Here is a 20,821-nt window from a genome sequence, read left to right as displayed (position 1 = left end):
AGTAGATAATTCACTTAATAAGTAGTGCTGAGATAAATGGCAAATCATTTGCAGGGTGGGGGGAGAAAGCTGGAGTCCTAATTCATACAGTATTTTAGCATAGTTAACTTACAAAATAAAACTATAACATGTCAATAACCATTTCTGGTACAGTTAAAATTACCTTTCTAAAAGTACGACACTGAGTGCTAGCAGCCACATGGGGCAAAATCAACTATTATTAGTTTTCTATTTACTCCAGCTATACTTTGTCCATTTTTCTCCTTTCTCCCCCTTTGCAATTTTTCAAGTATTTATTATTCTAATTCTATGCTGTTAGTTTTTTATACATTCATTTATTAATTTTTCTTGACTTCTTACAGTCTGCCTTAAATCAGTTCTTCACCACTTCTCAGTTAATACAAGGACCTTACACTTTAATTCCAACTACTGCCTCCTGTCTTTTGTGCTATTCTTACACATTTAATTCTACTGTGTTCATCAGGGTCTTCTGATTTTATTAGGATTTTATTAGGGAAAATGCCTGTGCGAGAAACTGTTATACATGTCTGAACCTGGGTTTAGTTGAGAGGAAATGAAGGTTGGGTAGAAATGTCCTAGACTGCCAAACCATCTAAGGAAAGGTTGGTGAAGCCATCAGGGGTCCCTGACCCAAAGTCAGCCATCAGAGGAGTCCCGTGTGTCCCAGTAATGGGCCTACCTTAGTCTTCCTGCTACTTTCTTAATGTTAGTTTATCATTTTATAAATAGGTTATTTAAACTATCTTTTTCTCATGTGGATAGGTATGTAGAAAATGCTAAAATGCGTTATTCTAAGGATTTTACTTTTAGACTTATTACTATAGAGGCACGGAGTAGCTGTAGCAGCAACAACTCCTTCCATTTACTGAAAGCGTATCAATGGCTAGACACTGTGTAAAGTGATTATCATCTTTAAGCAACCATATGAACCAGGTATTATCTTCACTTTACAAATTAGGAAACCATGCTCCTCATTTATCTTCTTTATGAAATTTTTAAAAAGTGGACTTCCTTACTGGTCCTCTTATTTCTCTCAGTAGTCTTACACTAGTATGTTGTATGTACTTCATAAGTGTTTTTGATTAAATTTTAAAAGGATTGTATTCAATTATAATTTGCAGATAGTTTAACAAAGATTACTGTTGTGTACTATGTTGGCAATAAACTTAAATCGTCAGGACATAAAGTTAGCAGGCCTTCTTAAGAAATAAAAAACACCACATAATTAAAGTGGAGAGGAAAATGTCAAGAATCCTAAGGTTTATGGTAATTAAACAAAAGGAAGGAAAAAAAAAACAATTACAAATTAATTAGTCACTGAATCATAATTGTTTTATTCAACAATAAAATAACTGAATAATATATTTAAAATGCATGACTACAGATGCACCTGACATGAAACTTATTATTCCCCTAAATTTGAAGTACAGTTCATCCAGCTTTCTGTTTTGCCAAGATGAATGTCTTTCTAGTACTTTCACAGAAAATTATTTACTAGTACATTATGATTAATTTTTTCTAGATGGAAAAGCTTACCTCTCTTCAACTATCCCTGATAGCTATTAACTGTGCTGCATGTATATCTAAATTGTATCTATATTCACTCATGTATTTTAAATAACTAGTTTAAATTGCAATGAAATTGCACCCTGTGTTTTGCATTCATTTTAGTGAACCCAGGCACTGAAGTCTGAATACTTATTCAATGCTTGCTAGTGGATTACTTAGTCATCCTACTCAAGTGATCATGTAAATCCTCCTTTCATTTTGAGAATTGTAGGTTTTGAATATAGAAAACATTTTCATAATACCTATATCATCGCAATGTTATGGTTCTGAAACTGTTTTCATTAAAACTTGCCATTTATAGGAATTTAGATTTGAATCATTTTAAAGTCTCACAAGGTACAGAAGCTATAGGTATGATCAGTATGAAAGGCAGGCTTTTGCTTTATTGCTTAGTTTTAATATTAAGACTTGTTTTCAGGTATGCCTTTCTTTTTCCTCCTGCATTTTTTCACATTTAACGAAAGATATTGCTCCTATAACAAGTTATCCTCCTAATGTCTGAAGGGTCTATAATGATATCTCCTTTCTTGACACATAATTTGTGTCTTCTTTCTTTTTTAAATTTGTCAATCTGTCTAGAATTTATCAATTTTATTGACCTTTTTAAAGAACGAGCTTTTAGTTTGATCAATTTTCTCTACTGTTTTGTCGCTTTCCATTTTATGGATTTCTGCTCTTTAATTTTTCCCTGCTTGGGATATATTTTGCTCTCTTTTTCTTTTTTCTTTTTTTTTCATTTTTCCGAAGCTGGAAACGGGGAGGCAGTCAGACAGACTCCCGCATGCGCCTGACCGGGATCCACCCGGCATGCCCACCAGGGAGCGATGCTCTGCCCCTCTGGGGCGTCGCTCTGTTGCATCCAGAGCCACTCTAGCGCCTGAGGCAGAGGCCACAGAGCCATTCTCAGCACCCAGGCCATCTCTGCTCCAATGGAGCCTCAGCTGTGGGAGGGGAAGAGAGAGACAGAGAGGAAGGAGAGGGGGAGGGGTAGAGAAGCAGATGTGTGCTTCTCCTGTGTGCCCTGGCCGGGAATCGAACCCGGGACTCTTGCACGCCAGGCCGATGCTCTACCACTGAGCCAACCGGCCCGGGCCTATTTTTTCTTAAGTTTATATACAGTGTGTCCGTAAAGTCATGGTGCACTTTTGATCGGTCACAGGAAAGCAACAAAAGATGATAGAAATATGAAATCTGCACCAAATAAAAGGAAAACTCTCTCAGTTTCATACCGATTCAGTGCAGTTCGATGTGGGCTCACACACAGATTTTTTAGGGCTCCTTAGGTAGCTATCCTGTATAGCCTCTACAGACTCGTCACTGACTGATGGCCTACCAGAACAGGGTTTCTCCACCAAACTGTCGGTTTCCTTCAATTGCTTATCCCACCGAGTAATGTTATTCCTATGTGGTGGCGCTTCGTTATAAACGCACCAATATTCATGTTGCACTTTGGTCACAGATTCGAATTTAGCGAGCCACAGAACACACCGAACTTTCCTCTGTACTGTCCACATCTCGACTGGCATGGCCGTGGGCTGCTCCACTGTATACACGGTGTTACATCATCATCTGCGCATGCGCACATGCTGCCACATCATCCTCTAGAAACTGGGAGAGTTTTCCTTTTATTTGGTGCAGATTTCACATTTCTATCGTCTTTTGTTGCTTTCCTGTGACTGGTCAAAAGTGCACCATGACTTTACGGACACACTGTATAAAAGTTTATATTGTTGATTTGAGACCTTTTCTATTGTTTAATTTTCCTGGAAGCATGAAAACTTTTGTTGCATCCCATAAATTTTGCTATATTAATTTTCATTCTTTTCTTTTTTAAAATTTATTGGTTTGAGAGAGAGGAGAGAAAGAGAGAAGGGGAGGAGGAGCAGGAAGCATCAACTCGTAGTTGCTTCCTGTATGCACCCTGACCGGGCAAGCCCAGGGTTTTGAACCGGTGACCTCAGCATTCCAGGCTGATGCTTTATTCACCACTGTGTCACTGCAGGTCAGGCTAATTTTCATTTTCATTTCATTCCAAATATTTTCAAATTTCCCTTGAGACTTATTTTTTGACCCACAGATCAAAATATGAAGTTGTGTGCTCTTCCTATAAGAAACATTATGTTGGCCTGAGGTGACCTCTCAACATGGTTTGCAATACACTTGACCCAGAAAACCTCACAAACTCATGCAAATCTAGAGGTCCAAAAAAAAAGTCACCAGTATCTGAGGGTTGGTCATTCTTCAGAAGCAATGTGTGCCATTCTGTCATTACAATGATGGAGTTGGTAGGTGTACTCAGACTAAACAGTGGGGCTTGACACAGGCTCGGTGGCCCACAAAGAGTGCTGAATTTTTGCCGCACTGGCTTAAAAATGCAAAGAGTAATGCTGACCTCTAGGCTGTAGATTCTCTGGTCACAAAGCTCCCAAGGTGCAGCACTGAACTTGCCAAGCTCCTGGGCACAATGACCCACACATGAGCTCTCCCTGCCACACTGAGGCAATCCTTATTGAGAAAGAGCAGGTGGTTCCTAAGTCAGAAGACGAGGTTGCACAGAAAAAGGATATCTCAGAAGAAACTGGAGAAACAAAAATTTATGACCCAGGAGTAAATTCAGCATAAATGCTAACAATAATAAATATTTTTTTAAAAAGTTGTGCTATTTCCAAGTATTTGGGGATTTTCTAGATATCCTTTTGTAATTGATTTCTAATTTAACTTCATTATTAAAAGAGACCATATTCTGTTACGTTTCTTTTTAAATTGTAAAGATTTGTTTTATCAGCCCAAGTGCTATTAGTAGAAGAGTGTATAAAAAAAGCTGTGGTACATTTACTCTGGCCAATCACCCCAATAAATTTAATTATTAAAAAGGTTAAAAAAAATAGCCTGACTAGGCGGTGGCACAGTGGCTGGCACAGTGGATAGAGTGTTGACCTGGGACATTGAGGGCCTAGGTTTGAAACCCTGAGGTCGCAGGTTTGAGTGCAGGGTTGCCAGCTTGAGCATGGGATCATAGACATGACCCCATGGTCGCTGGCTTGAGCCCAAGGTTGCTGGCTTGAGGAAGGTATCACAAGTTCAGCTGGAGCCACCCCACTACCCTGGTCAAGGCACGTATGAGAAAGCAATCAATGAACAACCAAAGTGCCACAACTACGAGTTGATGCTTCTCATATCTCCTCCTATCTGTATGTCTCTGGCTAAACCCCTTGCTTAAGAAAAAGAAAGGTAAAAAAAGAAATAGGTCATTGGTACAATATTAAATTCCATATAAACTCAGGACTTCTTGGGCTCAAATCCTTGTTCCCCCATTTTATAACTGTTTATCCTTGTTGCCAAGGTCATTCTGCTAAGGTTTTGTTTCCTCATAAACAAAATAATAAATAAGCTGTGTATATGTACATAGAAACAGGACTACAAAGAACTGCTAACAATGACACATTTTACTTTTGCAATTCAAAAAAAATTTTTTTTTACCTGACCAGGTGGCTGTACAGTGGATAGAGCATCGGCCTGGGACACTAAGGACCTAAGTTTAAACTGCTGAGGTCATGGCTTGAGTGCAGACTCACCAGCTGGAGCGCAGGGTCAATGACCTGAGCATGGAATCATAGATATGACCCCAAGGTCACTGGCTTAAGCAAGGGGTCACTGGCTCAGACTGAGCCACCCAGTCAAGGCAAATATGAGAAAGCAATCAATGAACAACTAAGGTGCCACAATGAAGAATTGATTCTTCTCATCTCTCTCCCTTCCTGTCTTTCTTGGGGAAAAAAAAAAAAGTCCTAAGTGCTTATGAGTAGATTGAGTAAATTTTTTTCTTTTGCTTATGGGCATTTTATAAATGCTTGATTTTAAACATTTGTTACTTTGGTTTCAATGATTATATTTTTTAGTTTTAGAATTTCTGTGCATTTTAGAATTTTCAAGTTCATGTTTTTTCATAATCTCCTACTCTTGCTTTATAGATTTTTTTTTTCCCGAAGTTAGAAGCGGGGAGGCAGTCAGACAGACTCCTGCATGTGCCCAACCAGGATCCACCCAGCATGCCCACCAAGGAGCGATGCTTGGCCTATCTGGGGCATTGCTCCGTTGCGGCCAGAGCCATTTTAGCGCCTGAGGCAGAGGCCATAGAGCCATCCTCAGCGCCCAGGCCAACTTTGCTCCAATGGAGCCTTGGCTGTGGGAGGGGAAGAGAGAGACAGAGAGGAAGGAGAGGGGGAAGGGTGGAGAAGCAGATGGGCGCTTCTCCTGTGTGCTCTGGCCGGGAATCAAACCTGGGACTTCCACATGCCAGGCTGAAACTCTACTGCTGAGCCAACTGGCCAGGGCTGCTTGATAGATTTTATTCCTTCCTTTTTATCTTTGACCTACTTATTTTTAACTTTTTATTACAAGTTTCAAATATGTAAAAATTTAGAAAAATTATACAATGAACCTTCATATATTCATCAGTGCTTCAACAATTTAACAAATTCCTATCATCAAATTGTTTTGAAGCAAATTCCAGTCACATCATTTCATCCAAAATAGTTCAGGACATATATGCAAAAAGGAAACTTTATAAACAAAATGCAATAATCACACCTGAACTTCTTAATATTATGAAATCATTTTGAAAATTCTGATCACACTGTTTTAAACTTCTTTCTGTTACCTTTAATTGTCCCTTGCATATGAATTTCCTACATTTGTTGAGTTTATGAATTGTTTTTCTCTTAGCACTGAATTTGCTCATGTGTTTATCATTTTTCTTTAAAATCATCTTCAGAGGGAATTTTCTTTGTGGAGAATCCTGCCAGCATGGGTGGTTACTACAGAACCTACATCCTCCTTACCTGGATCTAAAATATTGAAGATGATACTAAAAAGCAGAAGCCTAGGGTCCATTATTTTACATGGGAAAAAATAACAATGTATTCCCAGCCCTCATTTAAAACTCAATTTCCCCCAAATATTACTAAAACACTTTTAAAACCTATGTAACAATATAACAAGAATTTCTGTATAATAGGAAGCATGTAAAACATGTGTTACCTATTTAACTCTCAATGAACTTTACAGTAGTTGTGCTCATGTGCAATACATAATAATAATGTATCTTATTAAATAACAACTCATTTCTCTTTTATACTGGGAAAAAAACAAAACACTATAATGTAAATAGAAATTCTGTTTCCAACCATGAAGAAACAACATGGTCCAGCATTACCATCCTACTATTAAAAACAAGCACACAGAAAACTACACAAAATACAGAAAACTGGTTTTGGACACTGGACAACAGGTCAAGTAAGATTATGATCACTGAGAGAGAGGGAACAAAAAAGGTAAGTCCTACCATCATATTAAATCCAGGAGATTAATGTTGTTAGAGGCAATCTCCAGAGCACAGTGTAGGAAGGAGGAACACAAACTAGCCCAAAGACAACTCTAAGTTGAGGAAACAAAGATCGAAGTTCAGGGAAACCAGTTTGGCTACAATTTACAGAGCAGAGCACCAGAGAGAAAGAAGCTACCCTCCAAAAAGTTATAAAAATCTGTATAATGGTTCCCTTAAGCCTTTGTCTAAATACCAATTATCACACACACACAGTGAAACATCACAAGAACAAAGAACAAATTTTAAGGCAAGAGCAATTAGCAGAAACTATGAGTAAAAAAGTTGTAACTCTAACACAGGGCTGAGAATCTAGTGAGTTCCCACCAGCTAGAGTGGAGTAGAGAGATGTTTAATATACAGGGCATTCAGTGGAGATCCTAGAAGAATAACATTCCTTAGTAGTGGAACTAAACTAGTCCTAAAGTAAAGGCAACTCTAGAGCTGCCCTTGAAAAGCTTAAAAACAAGCCTATAAAAGATGAAACTGTTTTATAAGTAACTTAACAGACAAAACACCATCTATCACTGTTTCAAGAAATAAAACAAAATCCAATACTCACCAAATAAAATCTGCAATGTCAACAATCTGATCAAAAATTCATGAATAAGCAAGAAAATGTGACCCCAAGCCAAAGAAAATTGAAACAACAGAAACAGACCCAGAAATTACAGAGGTAATGGGAGTGAGCTTGCAGACCAAGATGCCAAAACAGCTATTATAAATATGCTGAATATGATCAAAGATTTAAAGAAAAACATGAAGATAATGAATGAACCAATGAGATATAAAAATACCCAAATAAAACGTGTAGAGATGAACACTACAATATCTGAAATGAAAATATCAGTAGATGAGATTAACAGCAAGTTAAATAATGCAGAAGAAAGTATCAGTTAACTTTAGGACACAACAGTAGAAATTACCCATAGTAAATGTAGAAACTACAACCTTTATCTGAATGCCCATGAAACTTAAGTGTTTTCAATGACAGTTACAAACAGATTCATTATAGCAGGTTAATTATTTGGATGGAAAATTTGAGAAAAGCTCTATATATTTGTTATATCAAATCTTCTCATAGTGCTATAGAGACACAGGTATGCTGGAATTCTGTGTGGTTTAGTGGTTCTAAACCATTGTTTGTTTCACAGAGTAGCACAGGTAGCCCCAGTTGTGCCTACAAAATATGTGTAGCTCAGAGTTCAAGCTTTCACAAGAAACTTATTAAACCAAAGCCTGAGACAAGAGAAAGCTCAGTTCCAGGCTAGAACTCTAAGTAGGAAGCAGAGTAGCATTTTTTTATACTGTGATCTTGATAAGGAGTCCAGTTCTTGCTCCCAGATAGGTCTTTCACCTAGACACCTTCATTCTCATAGATGTTAAAACTAGCCTCTAAGGCTTATAACTGGACCAGAATCCCACCCTTTGACACAGAGAGGAAAACAACTGCATGGGAAGACGACATCTCAAATCTTGCTAATACTATGAGTTCTCTCCTCATTTTTTTTTCCCCATTTTTCTGAAGCTGGAAACAGGGAGAGACAGTCAGACAGACTCCCACATGCGCCCGACCGGGATCCACCCAGCACGCCCACCATGGGGTGACGCTCTGCCCACCAGGGGGCGATGCTCTGCCCATCCTGGGCGTCGCCATGTTGCGACCAGAGCCACTCTAGTGCCTGAGGCAGAGGCCACAGAGCCATCCCCAGCGCCTGGGCCATCTTTGCTCCAATGGAGCCTTGGCTGTGGGAGGGGAAGAGAGAGACAGAGAGGAAAGCGCAGCAGATGGGTGGAGAAGCAAATGGGTGCTTCTCCTGTGTGCCCTGGCCGGGAATCGAACCCGGGTCCTCCGCACGCTAGGCCGACGCTCTACCGCTGAGCCAACCAGCCAGGGCCCTCTCCTCATTTTTGTACCTAGTGATTTCCTCTTCTTGTGTTCAAACTTAGCTATATGTGTCTTTACTGTTTTAATTTTTTTTTTTATCCACATGCCAGGCAGACACTCTACCACAGAGCTAACCAGCCAGGGCCTATAGCATGATCTTTTTTTTATAACACAACACTGGGGAACAATTTTTTTTTCATTTTATGTTGCATGAGGTTTTAGAACTATTTCTATATATTTCTGCATCACTGATTCCAAATCTGGAATCTGTTTTTTGGTGCATGCTCTAGTTTTTATGCAATTTTAATTTCTTTTTGTTATAGTTAATGGCATGCATTGGTTTTTAAATTGGAGTTAAAGGGCAACGATTCTTGGATTGAACATAACCACAAGGAAATTAATGTTTTACAAACATCACTTTTACATAATTGTAGTTGTTTTTAAATGTAAAAAATTATTATCTGATAAAAACACCATCTTATTTTGTTTTAAGATTGAATCATGGCTTCCTTGAGTAGGCGTAAGTGTAAGAATAGTCCTGACACCTTCTGTCATATATGTAGCTGTTACACACTTCAATGTCAAAGGCACAATATTTCATTATTTGTGACACGTGCATATATTGCCTATTTTCAAGTTCCCCTTGAAGATCAAGACAAGAATTGGACTCTTCATATTGTGTGTCATAATTGTGAGGAAATGCTTTGTGACTGGACAAAAGAAAAATGCAAAGGAATGCCTTATGGTATTCCCATGGTTTGGCGTGAACCTAACGACCACAACAGTGACTGTTATTTCTGTCTGATCCATACAAAGGGCATTGGCAAGAAAAAACAACATATGATCGCATATCCTAATATTCCTTTAATGTTATTTTACTCAGCATTTCTACAGCTTTGGAGTAGAAAGTATAAATTCTTAATCTGCTCAGTTTGTCTTTTTTTATTTTTTTATTTATTGATTTTTAGATAGAGGAGGGTGGTGGAAGTGGGAAGCATCAACTTGTCATAGTTGCTTCCCATATGTGCTTGACCAAGAAAGCCCAGGGTTTCGAACTGGTGACCACAGCATTCCAGGTCAATGCTTTATCCACTGCGCCACCACAGGTCAGGCTGCTCAGTTTGTCTTTTTGACAAGTTCTAGATATAACTTTTGTAATAAAAAATAACCAATAATAATACTAGCAAAGATAAATGAAAGAAGCAACAACCATAGTCCAAAAACTCTGTCTCCATGTTCCAATGAACTCTAAGAAGAAAAGTAATCCCAACCTGGATTTAAGAACCTTAGTAAGAACTGGAAAAATGTCTGAAGATTACAAATCTGAACTTGTCCTTCAAAAAGAATCACTACCCTCTTATAATCATACAGCACTTCACTCATCTTATAAAATAGCTTATGCCCTGGCCAATTGGCTCAGTGGTATAGTGTTGCCTGGTATATAAAGTTCTGGATTCGATTCCCAGTCAGGGCATACAGGAGAAGCAACCATCTGCTTCTTCACCCCTCCCCCTTCTCTCTCACTTTTTCTTTCTCTTTCCCTCTGATAGCCATGGCTCCAATGGTTACAGCAAGTTGGCTCTAGACACTGAGGATGGCACCCTGGCCTAGACTCAGGCGCTAAAATAGCTCAGCTGCTGATCAACAGGGCAGCTGCCCCAGATGGGCAGAACATGCCCAAGGGGCTTCCTGGGTAGATCCAGGTTGGAGCATGCAGGAGTCTGTCTCTCTGACTCCCTGCTTCTCACTTAATACATTTTTAAAAAGCATATAATATCACAATAATTTTAGTTTAAATAAAACTACATCTTTACTAAGAATAATTCTTCAAAAACATTTTATTATACCCATATTATATCTACACAAAATATAATTTTTCATTTTTATGTTATTTAAATGATAAAATTACCTTTGTGTTTATCCAGAAGTTTGTAGCCTTCACAGTATCTGCCTGGAGAAACTGTCATCTTGGCTGTGTCAATATAAGAGTATGTTGCCGCAAAATCAAACTCCTTTTTACCATCCCACCAACCTTTCTGCTTAGCGTAGTTTCGCATGTCTGGGTGTTCCCGATCAATCTTAGTTGTTATAGAAAGCTGATTAGAAATATTACGAACTCCCTCTATTTTCAAAGAAGAAGAGGTGAAGGGAGAAGAAAAGTGATATTTAACATAAAGCACATTGTAATTCTTAATCACTATTTTATGTAAATTTAGACTTCTAAATTTTATACTATATGCATCTATTACATATTCAAAAAGATAAATTACTTTTTAAATTAAAAATTTTTAATTAAATTTTTTGAGTTTGATTCGCATGCAATTGTAAACGAAGTAATAAAGATCCTTTACCCAGTTCCTCCCAATGGTAACATCTTGTATATCACAACCAAAATACTGGTATTGATCCAGTCAGGACGTAGAATATTTTTATTACCAGAAGGATCACTCAAGTCGCCCTTATAGGCACTCACTCATCTCCCTCCCTCACCCCTCGTTAACCCCAGGCAACCACTAGTCCGTTATCCATTTCTAAAAACTCTCATTTAAGAATGTTACATAAATAGAATCATATAGTATATAACCTTTTGGCTTTTTCATTCAGTATAATTCTCTAAAGATTCATTCAGGTCATTACATGTGTCAACAGTTCATTTCTTTTTATTGCTGAATAGTATTCTATAGTATGTATGGATGTGTGACAGTTTGTTTAGCCATGCACAAATTAAATGACATTTGGGTTGCTTCCAGTTTGGGTTGTCATGGAAAAAGCTGCTATAAATATACATGTACAGGTTCTTGTGTGAATGTAAGTTTATATTTCTCTGGGACAAATGGACAATATTGCAATTCCTAGGTTTTATGGTAGTTGCATGTTTGCTTTTTTTAAAAATGCCAAACTGTTATCCAGAGTAGCTGTATATACTTACTAGCAATGTATCAGTGATCCAGTCTCCACATTCTTACCAGTATTTGGTGGTGTCATTCTTTATTTTAGCCATTCTGATAGAGGTATAGTGATATCTCATTGTGATTTTAGTTTGTCTTTCTCTGATGGTTAATGATGTTGAACATCATTTCATGTGCTTTTTTGACATCATGTCTTTTGCCCATTTTTCTAAGTGGATTTTTTTTTACTATTGGATTTTGAGAGTTCTTTGTATATTTTAGATATTAGTCTTTTGTATGAATTAGATTTTTTAAATACTGAAGTCATAAATAAGTTTAGAACAGAAATATAAGGCTTCTAAAAATAACATGATACTAAGTTATAAATAAAATGTCCAACTAAAATACAAAATAGAAGAAACAATAAAAGCCTAAAGAATTCATAATAAAATATATCATGAAAAGTAAAACTTGATATTTTTACTTTGTGAGAGAGAGAGAGACAGAGAGAGATAGAGAGGAAGTAAAGAGATTAGAAGCATCAATTCTTTGTTGCAGCACCTTAGTTGTTCATTGATTACTTCTCATATGTGCCTTGACAGGGGGGCTCAAGCCGAGCCAGTGACCCCTTGCTCAAGCCAGTGACCTTTGGGCTCAAGCCAGCAATCATGGGATTATTTCGATGATCTCACACTAAAGCCAGCGACCGCCCTCACTCAAGCTCATGAGCCTGCACTCAAGTCGGAGACCTCTGGGTTTCAAACCTGGAATATCAGCATCCCAGGTTGACACTCTATTCACTGCTCACTACCAGTCAGGCAGAAAAATTGATCTTTTTTTAAGGCAGTATTTGAATAATAGTCTTCTAAGTAGAAATCAATTAAGTTACTTTAATGAAGTCATACATGAGATATTCCCACTATAAAATCTAGACTTAACTCATGATAGAACAAATACAGAAAAGAAGAAGTTTCCATTTAATAGCTAATTCCTTACAGTTTAACTATTTGGTTCTTGGGCTCCCTTAGTAAGGAAGAGCAACCAGTTGGCAAAATTAATCTACAAATGGATAATTAGACCCAATAATAGTGCTGTCATGGATGACTAGCTGGGTCTATCTTTTTCAAAAGAACATGCCAGTATTTATTTCTCTCTTCTATGTGGCATTTTTAATAAAATAAAAAGTGCTTAATGGTACAATCAATACTTGTACCCAATTATAATAAATGGTACCAAATTATCACAATAAGAAAAACAGTCTAAATTCAATATGTATTTTTAAATGTTGTATTAGTAAACATACATGCAAAATATAAAATAAAACATCCATCAAAACAACTGGTAATTACCTTTTTGGAAAATAACATCCAAACCTTCTAAAACTCAAGGTCCCTTCATGAAGCCTTTCTGAACTCCTCCAGCTCACAATGACTTACTTTCTCTGAACACATACGGCATATATGTGTCTGTGTCATTCATGTACCATGTAATATTTCCACTTGTGTATCTTATCTCCCTTGAGCTCCAAGAGGTAAGTACACAAGAAGTATGTGATCATACTTGAGCACAAGACTATATTCTAGTGAAACAACACTGAATTGGGAGTCAGGATGCAGAGACTTAAATTCTAAGTCTTCCACTCACTGCCTTATATGTGGATATGTGGATTTTCTCACTTGAAAATGACAGGAATATGTGATCACAAAGAAACCATGAAAAACAAAGCAAAGCATTCTAAAACAATCAAATTGTTTTACTATGATACCAATTTTTTTTATATTTTACTATTGTACCAAGATATTCTTTCCAACCATTAACCCACAGATATCCATTCCACCCAAACATCCTCCCCTTTCTCACCACCATACCCACAACATGATGAAATTCTAGAGTTCAGCCCAAAGTTAAAAGAAAAAGAAATAGTAAGGGGTTATTTAAAAGTAGAAAAGCACTATAAAACAGCTAAGCGCTACTGTACAGAAAATAGATACAGATTATTTAAAATTTATATATAATGTGAAAAAGAAATAACAACACCTTTCCTCATTTTCAAGAAAGCTCTTTATAGTGCTCTCTCATTGTATGTTCTTTACATTTTTTTCATTTCTGCCTGACCTGTGGTGGCGCAGTGTATAAAGCCTCGACCTGGAGGCCTGACCTGTGGTGGCGCAGTGGATAAAGCATCGACCTGGAAATGCTGAGGTCGCCGCTTCGAAACCCTGGGCTTGCCTGGTCAAGGCACATATGGGAGTTGATGCTTCCAGCTCCTCCCCCCCTTCTCTCTCTCTGTCTCTCCTCTCTCTCTCTCTCTCTCTCTCTCTCTCTGTCTCTCTCTCTCTCTCTCTGTCTCTCCCTCTCCTCTCTAAAATGAATAAATTTAAAAAAAAATTTTTTAATAAAAATAAAAAAATAAAGCCTCGACCTGGAATGCTGAGGTCAGTGGTTTGAAACCCTAGGCTTACCTGGTCAAGGCATATATGACAAGCAACTGATGAACAACTAAAGTAAAGCAACTAAGAGTTGATACTTCCCATCCCCACCCCCAATATCCTCTCTCTGTAAAATCAATAAATAAAATATTTTTTAAAAATTATAGCCTGACTCAGAGGTGGTACAGTGGATAGTGCATCAACTTGGGACTCTGAGGACCCAGGTTCGAAACCCTGAGGTCACCGGCTTGAACCGGGCTCATCTGGCTTGAGCGCAGCATCACCAGTTTGAGCACAGGGTTGTTGGCTTGAACATGGAATCACAGACATAACCCCATGGTCACTGTGTTGAGCCCAAAGGTCGCTGGCTTGAGCAAGGGTCAGTGGTTCAGCTGGAGCCCCCTGGTCAAGGCACATATGAGAAATAATCAATGAAAAGCTAAGGAGCTGCAACTATGAGTTGATACTCCTCGTCTCTCTCCCTTCCTGTCTGGCTCTGGCTCTCTCTCTCTCTCTCTCCTCTCTCTCTCACTAAAAAACAAACAAAAAACCAAAAGTTATTAAAATATTTTTTTCCATTTCCTCTGTAGTTCAACCATTCATTGCACTAAATTATAAATCTTGAAGGACAATTAAATGCACTGCAATTAAGGCAGTGTTTATGAATTGTAAAACAAATGATGGAAAGTTGTTTATACCTTGTACTTTCTCTGCTGCCCAGTACTTCCCTGCAGTCTCCAGAATCCAGGCTTCATTTCTATCCACTATCAGGAAACTGTTGTGATAGCTAAATTCCATACCACCCTCTGCACAATTTCCACCCTGGCCATGCTTTTCTAACAAATCAACAATGACATCAAGGGCTTTTTCAGCTGTATCAGCTCTTTCAAGGCCAAGTCTAAAATAAAAATATTGAAATTCTCAGATTAAAATAAATTTCCATTATTTTGCTTAAATAATTTCATGCATGAGATTTTGTGTTTATATTCAAAGTAAAAATTCCTACAAGTTAAGAGATAAGCTGAAATCCAACTTCAAAACTATTCCTCAGGAAGCCAGTTTGGAATCAGAAACAAAGAGTTTGGAGTCAAATAGATAGTGTTCAAATTCCAACTTGGTAATTTATTGGCAAGTTACTTTATCTCTGACTCTCAGGTATCTCACCTGCAAAATGAGAATAATAACATATACCCTGAGGTTACTGTGAGAATTACTTACAGTCTGATAAAATACATTAGGTACTTCCAAGGAATCATGATTATCAACTCTTAGACTCTCCCAATTAATGCTATTTGAGAATCTACACTGCATGCCAGTACTTTAAAGCATTTTTGATACAAACTATAAAGTATTAAAGTCCAAAATTAAAAGAAAAATATGTAGGAGTTACACCAAAATTTAAAATTTAGACAAGTTCTATAGTGCAAAAAATATAACACAAAAATGACCTGACAAGGTCCATGCCCAGGAGGGCCTCTTCATCCAGAACTTCTTCTCTTCCCCAAACAGCTTCGTTCCCAATGCACACTCCATGCTCATTCGCTCCCATTTCTGCTCCCCATAACCAAGCTGGGCGACTGAGAACAACAGCATATGTTTCAGGAACTTGATCAATTTCTATGTAAGTACACTGTAAAGAAAGTTATAGTGACAACCATAAAACCAAAAAATAAAAGTTATCAGAGTCTAAAATCCTAAAAATCAATCAGAAAATGTGACCATTACAGAAGAGATAAATGAAATACAACTAAATTAAAATTTTCAATAATAAAGCATAACCATTAAAACATTCAGAACTGACCCTGAACATTTTATTCATTCAAATAGTTGCTGAACATCTCCTATTATAAAGCATTCTGTTAAGAGATGAATCAGATACAGATCTTGCTTTCAAGAAAATAAGACTTGTACATTAACTACGGTACAACAAATCTAAAGTACAAGGGCCATGAAGAACAGTGAAGCTAAGGAACTAATGGAAACTCAGAAGAGAGATGGTTTCTAATTGTGAAATCTTGAAACATTTTGTAAAGGAAGATGTATGTGAGTTGAAGCTTAAGGGAGCAGTTCTCTATCTCAATGTCCAGTATTTCTTGGTTAGTGATATACTAAGTCCCATACAGTAGCCCTTAAACACAGGGCACTGCCATAAAAGCCCATCTATCTGGCATGTCCACAATAGTGAAAAGAATGAGAACTACACTGGTTAACAGGATAAGCTAGATATAAATATCAAGAGACAAAAGTAGAAATTGACCCAAGATGAATAAATCGTTAGAGCAAAAGAAAAACTGGCCTAGTATATAGAAAACAATATAATATATTTAATATATTTTAGTATTAGAATATTGAAATCTAAAAAATGTTAGCAATTAAAGCGCCATGTAAGACTTTAAGTACCATGTAAATTACTTTTTAAATAAAAAGTTTAAAGAACCCATACATTACTTAATATGTATTCTACCAAATGACTACATAAAATTCATGTTGATATTGTTATCACTGGCCCAAAATTTTATTTCCAGATAATAAAACTGTTATTCCAGAATCTGGAATGCCTTTTCCAATCTACATCAATCAGAATCCTTTTGGTCCATCAAATTCCAGCTAAAACCCCAACTCCTGGTGAAGCGCTCCTTCATCCCCAGTCTGAATCAATTGTCCTTTCTGCTCTTAAGTGTTGCACTTTATAATGGGGTTAGCTGCATATGCATCTGGTTCCTCTACTAAATTGTAAGCTTGACAGCAGGTTTTAAACCCCTGTCCTATTTAACATGCTTACATATAGTAAGCACTAAAGTATTTGATTAAAAAATTAACCATTATTATTATTTATTTCAGCTTCCTCTAAATCATGAAATAAACAAGAAGTCTACTACTGATTCAAATTATTTTTCAAATTTAAATTAAAAAATTTTTAAATTCTGTATTATCTGCCAAATAGCTAGCTAATGAGAAAAAAACCTTTATGATATTTTTAAAGAAACATATTGCTAACAAAAATATATACTTCACCTACCTTAAGATGTCCTCTGAGGTCATTGTGAACTGCAGCAGGAAAATAAACTACCTCTTGTACTTCATCACAGAGTCTATCTGAATTTTTTCCAAAAATAATCCTATTTTCAACAGTTGCTGGAGGTAAAGCTACAAAAGTGTCACAGGAACGAGGTTCCATTTTTTTTTTAACTGAAAATCATATAGAAGATTCGAAATAAAAAGAGAAAATCATTTTTAAGATATATACAAAAAGTTTTACTTAATGACCACAAGATGGTATTGCCATATCTAATAAAAACTGTTCATTGAAATTTTAAACTTCATGTACTATAGTAAAAAAATCAGTAAGAAAATAGCAATAACAGCTTCTAATCTATAGGTCAAATTTACCCCCTAAGATCTTTTTCTCCTGAAGTCTTCCCCGAGTCACCTTTGACTATTTCCAAATTTGGGAATCACTATATCTAGGTTCTACTGTTGTAAATGCCATATTTTATTATGTTTATGTACATATATGAATCTCCTTACTGGACTATGAGATCCTTGAGGCCTGACAGTATGTGTTATTAATTGTTGTACTCTTATCAGCAGAACTTATAGAAAAGTCTCAGTATTGTGTACCAACTATTTCCTCAAAGAAATGAAGAAGGGATCTCTTTTGAGCTGGAAGAGAATACACACAAATTATAATATCGATAAGAATGACATTTTGAAACAGCCTCACTGAATCAGACAAATACAAAAGATGTCAACAAAATTTAAATTTTTTGATATTTTCATGAGGAAGCTCATATCCATAACTTGTAAACCCTAACTGTACAGTTTACGATCAAGATTATGCCTTCATTCATAATTCAGAAAAATCATAAATCCTAGATTTTAGTAGAATGCTTAAGTCTCTCACACTTTTTACTTTGCTTCCAGAATAAACACATTGTTTTAGTTTCCTTCTTTCTTTTATTGTATACTTCCCAAACCTTAAAATGGCTTTATGTACACATCTTAAAAACAAAATATAAATATAATAAATATTTAATTAGAAAGACAAAAATTATTCAAATAGGAAACAACTTCAGCCTGAAATTTCTAAGAATTTTTCTCTTTTCCTCCCTCAGTGATGGAAAGAGGTCACAAATGCTTCTGCTCTTTTCTGTATTTCAACCTTATTTCCTGGATTGCCTTCTATTTGTGTTCCAAAGTAGGCTATTTCATCTCTCTCCGGCCTCCTGCCCCACTGGTAAATATCTTATAGGGCTGTTATAAGAATTTAGTAAGGTAATGTGTAAAGCGTTTAGCACACTGCGCAGAAGAAGATACTAAAATAAAAGCCGTTATTATTATTTGGCAGCCGAGTAAACGTCTCACAAAAGGCATCGCATACACACACACACACACACACACACACACACACACACACACACACGCAAGAGGAGTTGGTTGGTGGATCCCCTATAGCAGCCACGTCCACTCAAAACGCTGGAGTCTCAGGGCCATCAAACTGCACCAGGTGATCTGAGCTCCCCAACAGTTTGTACGAGAGGAAAGCTAAGGAAGCATACAGCCTAGTTAGGAAGCCTCCAAGCCTATTTCGGAGGGGAAGCCTTGAGAGCCTTTACAAACAACTCGTGTGTATATATCATTCAACAAATATTTACGGAACAAATTTCCGTACCAGGCACCGTACAGCCGGCAACAAAACAGCCCTCATTCTTGTAGAGCTGACATTCTATTTTATATGCTATAGTTCATTGCTTTCAGAAACATCCTCACAAACGTGCAACATTTTCTGAGAATTACTATTTTCATAACACAGATGAGAAAATCGGTGCAGATAAGTTTATGTAACTCGAATTCGAGTTTACAGGTTAAAGGACTCGAACTTCAAACTCATCTTGCAGAAGAGCCACCGCTCGCGCCGCACTCCGCACCCCAGTAGGGGCCGTTCAACTGCAGCCCGTGCAGCTGCGACCCGGAGCCCCCGCCACGGGTCCCGGATCCAACAGCGCCTCACTTCGCGTCCTCCTGTTTCAACCATGCACGCCCCTTCCCGGTACACGGCCCTCACCTGGCCTCCGAGCAACCAAAGGTAAAACTGGGAAGGGGCTAACAGTGGTAGGTAGTGGAGTTCGCTGCCGGAAGCTGTCACCTTTGACCCCGGAAGTCCCCGCTGTTACGGAGGCGCAGTTCCGGTTAGGCGGCGGAGTTTGTTTACGTTGCTCTCAGCTCTAGTAGCTGTTTTCCCCAGCTTATCCGCCAAGATGGGGAAATCTTTCGCCAATTTCATGTGCAAGAAGGACTTTCATCCCGCCTCCAAGTCCAATATCAAAAAAGTGAGTAAGGGGAACCGGGGAGGGTGCTGGCCCTTTGGGTTCCCAGGGCATGCTGGAAATGAAAGTGGTGGTGTCTCTAGGATCTCTGGGACAGTCGCCTCCTCCAGGCATCATCCTCTTTTAATCGCGCCTTTTTCCCCGCTGAGAAACCCGTTGACAAAGCTAATCCTCGACGTTCATTCTGCGTCAGCCCGGAGACGGGCCGCCCTGGTCTGATCCCCCTGGGCTCTGTGATCAAGAATTTGAATCCATAAGACATGAAGACTGATAATAGGGTTCCTCATTACTTCCCTCAGCAGATTCTGCTTTTGTCTTTTCGAATCCCAGGAGCGCAGCTACAAAGAAAACTTCCTATTTAAGATAAGGTATATCTTAAAACGGAAATAAAGTCACTCTCTTGCGTCCTCTTTTTATCTTACCCAATTGTGTAGCGTCTGCCTGATAACCTCGTTGAAGTTTGGCTTTTTAAGTAATCAGTTACATGTCTACTACATGCAGTAAAGAAAAACCGTGTTCAGTATTGTAGCAGTGGAAAGCAGACGTGAAGTAGGAGGAGTCTGAGCGTTGGAATCAGATCTGGATTCTAGTTATTCAAACACAGTCGCTTTTAGCCCTGACACATTGCACATAATAATTACTATCTCTCATTACAGTCTTCTAATCTATAAATTAGAAAGATCAGGCCTAACCTATGGTGGTGCACTGGATAAAGCATGAACCCAGAATGCTAAAGTCAACCGAGAAGCAACTACTATGAGTTGATGCTTCCCGCTCCTCCCCATCCTTTCTTTTGCTCTCTCCTCTCTAAAATGAACAAAATCTTAAAAAACAAAAATCAGTTGCCTTGACTTGTGAAGTTGTTATGAGGAGTAAATAAAATGGTTCAGATAAAGGTATTGAAACAAAGTACCACCTAGCACTGTGTCCACCACACAGAGCGGGTGCTCAATAAAATGTTAATTGCCCATACTCATTTACTTATTCTCAGCCTGTCCCAAAATACAGGTGTTACCCAGTTTCATTCCTGGAATATGCCTTGCTTACTCTCTTCTTTCTTAAGCAGTAACATCCAGTTTGATAGTTTTAACTACCCCCTCTTCACTCATGACTCAAGTCCACCCCAGGTGGTTCCCCCCAGGAGCACCTCAAAATAGCTATATACTAGCCAGTTTCATCTTGCTATCCTACATGCATCTCAAACTCAACATATCTGAAATGGAACTTACCTTTCATTAAAAATCAGCTGCTTTTTATACTTCCTGTCTCATACGACTAAGAAAGGTAGTAACACAATCCTTCACCCAGTCACCCAA

General features: G+C 37.8%; 2 protein-coding genes across 7 annotated transcripts in view; one reads left to right on the top strand and one right to left on the bottom strand.

Annotated features, from left to right (window-relative positions):
- SCRN3 (secernin 3) overlaps positions 1–19,328 on the bottom strand; it is a 34,242-nt gene extending 14,914 nt beyond the window's left edge. The window contains exons 1-6 of one of the 5 annotated variants that reach the window (XM_066346552.1): positions 19,244–19,291; positions 17,707–17,841; positions 17,198–17,367; positions 15,627–15,808; positions 14,877–15,076; positions 10,771–10,983 (exon numbers count right to left, since the gene is read on the bottom strand). In XM_066346552.1, coding sequence (XP_066202649.1) covers positions 10,771–10,983; positions 14,877–15,076; positions 15,627–15,808; positions 17,198–17,356 — 754 coding nt within the window. In that variant the 5' untranslated portion in view covers positions 17,357–17,367; positions 17,707–17,841; positions 19,244–19,291. Of the gene's footprint in view, positions 1–10,770; positions 10,984–14,876; positions 15,077–15,626; positions 15,809–17,197; positions 17,368–17,706; positions 17,842–19,243 lie in introns of all 5 variants that reach the window. The other 4 variants (XM_066346551.1, XM_066346554.1, XM_066346555.1 and 1 more) reach the window with 4 other exon arrangements.
- Positions 19,329–19,356: 28 nt separating this feature from the next.
- The window catches only part of CIR1 (corepressor interacting with RBPJ, CIR1), a 34,870-nt gene continuing 33,405 nt past the window's right edge, over positions 19,357–20,821 (top strand). Inside the window, exon 1 of one of the 2 annotated variants that reach the window (XM_066346549.1) lies at positions 19,357–19,508. In XM_066346549.1, coding sequence (XP_066202646.1) covers positions 19,437–19,508 — 72 coding nt within the window. In that variant the 5' untranslated portion in view covers positions 19,357–19,436. The remainder of the gene's footprint in view (positions 19,509–20,821) is intronic. The other variant, XM_066346550.1, reaches the window with a different exon arrangement.

The sequence above is a fragment of the Saccopteryx leptura genome, chromosome 7, assembly GCF_036850995.1.
Source record: "Saccopteryx leptura isolate mSacLep1 chromosome 7, mSacLep1_pri_phased_curated, whole genome shotgun sequence".
Taxonomy (NCBI): domain Eukaryota; kingdom Metazoa; phylum Chordata; class Mammalia; order Chiroptera; family Emballonuridae; genus Saccopteryx; species Saccopteryx leptura.
This window is presented reverse-complemented; position numbering and strand designations above follow the sequence as displayed.